General features: G+C 35.6%; 1 protein-coding gene across 1 annotated transcript in view; it reads right to left on the bottom strand.

Moving 5' to 3' along the window:
* Window positions 1–888, bottom strand: part of LOC117105944 — a 6,937-nt gene extending 6,049 nt beyond the window's left edge. Inside the window, exon 1 of the mRNA XM_033247250.1 lies at window positions 479–888. Coding sequence (XP_033103141.1) covers window positions 479–545 — 67 coding nt within the window. The 5' untranslated portion in view covers window positions 546–888. The remainder of the gene's footprint in view (window positions 1–478) is intronic.
* Window positions 889–1,948: the final 1,060 nt, after the last annotated feature.

Raw genomic sequence — 1,948 nt, 5'->3', positions numbered from 1 at the left:
AACAGAGTGCCTGCCAATTGCGAGCCTACCTTGACATATAGTCTCAAAATGTCCCTGATGAAGTGTTATCACTCAGGGAGTTGGTATAATTCATTTACTGTAAATAAATCCCCAAACATCACTGGTTTACAAAAATTTAATTAGTATTGATTAATCTTGAGGATTTAAGTGATTTAGAGATTTTGATGTATTTTAAAAATTAATGAGAAATACGACACTTGCGTCTTATACAGTAACTGCACAAAATAAGAGATGATAATTCCGATAAGTCACACCTTGGTCACACGGAGACGACTGATGTGATGTTGATCAGAAATCGACAAACTATGCGAACAACAATTACGTATAAATAAGAGGTCCGCTTGCCCTGCTATATAATCACCCGGCCGTACACGTATAAAGTTAACAGAATTCTTTACCATTGTACTTACAAAATAGACTAGTACGTTGTAGAGTACATCATTCCCGGTATACTCACCATCATATTCATCTTGTAAATAAAATACAGTTGAAGTCACCGACTCCCCTGAAATGGATCTCGGCATTTTTCTGCTGTACGTTGAATTTCAGCCACCTCAATGATAGTAGGTATATCACATAAATTTCCGATAATCGAGCAAAAATTCAAATTCAACTTCAATTCGCATTACAAAAACTCGTTGAAGAACACGAGAATTCGATACGAACTAGCCTAAGTAAACTGAAAGTATCCCACTATTTCTTGTTTCTGTTGTCGATGTGACCAAATTTAAATTAGAACGTTGGACCGAGTATTAGATGTCGTCTTTCTAAAGCAATTGTACTCAGGCTTCCTCAACACAATTATTTTCAACGCAAGAATGATTTTATATAGAACCTCTGATGATTGTATTCAAAGAGAGATCAATTGAAAAAGCTGGCGTCATCTCAAGCATGCGCACAAATGGAAACATAAGGCTGCATCCGGGTATTTAAGAAGACAGCTATGAAGGTAATAGGATTGGTTAGATTTGTGAAAACGATGAATACAGATTGGAACACACCGTAACATTTCATAATTTATTTTTAGTTTCTAGAAGGATTAGCATATTATTTATTTAAATATTTTGAAATTTTGACTACCAATAGAACACTGCAGTGACGTAGGCGTAGTGTGGTGATGACTAATCCAAAATCCTACTCTAGCGGGCTCATACTTGACACAATTATTGTTTTGTAGGCCTAATTATTCATCATAATACAATGACACGTGATTTCGAGAAGTAGGTACTTATTTAATATTAATAGGCTACTAATAATACGAACAATATTAATACAGACTAATAATAATCATAGTAATAATAATAATAATCGTAGTGCAGCAAACCCAAGAAATGATATCGTGATATTCAAGTATTGGTGTCTATAGTAAAATAACAGTATGATAGTAGGCCTATAGCCTGCTATAACGTTTTCAAAAAATACTGAAATTTTTTCTCTGTGCTAATAATAATATAACATTCCAAATTCATTCAGAATTTTATTACTTTAAAGAATAATCACTTTACGGTACATTAGTAATTGTCATTTGTTGTGATGTATAAAATAGATATGAATTTTGTGTAGGCCTATCTTTATAATAAAATTAAGGATGATGTCACTCACTCAGTTTGAGGATTTTAAATTCATTTACAATCTATATACCCTTAGGGTTACGGTGGCTCCAGAAATTCGTCCGACGGATGGGGGGGGGGGGGGTTGAACCAAGAGGCCGGCTGACGGAGGGGGGGGGGGGGGTTTGAACCAAGAGGCCGGCTAGAGCTCAGTCCGAGTCACGGAATAGAAAATCCCTGGTAGGCACATGGACAGTTTTTTTATTTTTTCATTTCGTTTCATTTCTTTAGGTACGAACGCCAAGGATAGGCTATGCCAATCAGAGAACTTATAATCACTATCTTGACATATCCTTTAACAGGGGACTGAATGGACC

This window comes from Anneissia japonica, unplaced genomic scaffold (genome assembly GCF_011630105.1).
Source record: "Anneissia japonica isolate Jap-2015-1 unplaced genomic scaffold, ASM1163010v1 scaffold5323_len63752_cov207, whole genome shotgun sequence".
Classification (NCBI taxonomy): domain Eukaryota; kingdom Metazoa; phylum Echinodermata; class Crinoidea; order Comatulida; family Comatulidae; genus Anneissia; species Anneissia japonica.
The sequence above is the reverse complement of the archived record's forward strand: the minus strand, read 5'-3'. Positions and strand labels throughout refer to the sequence as shown.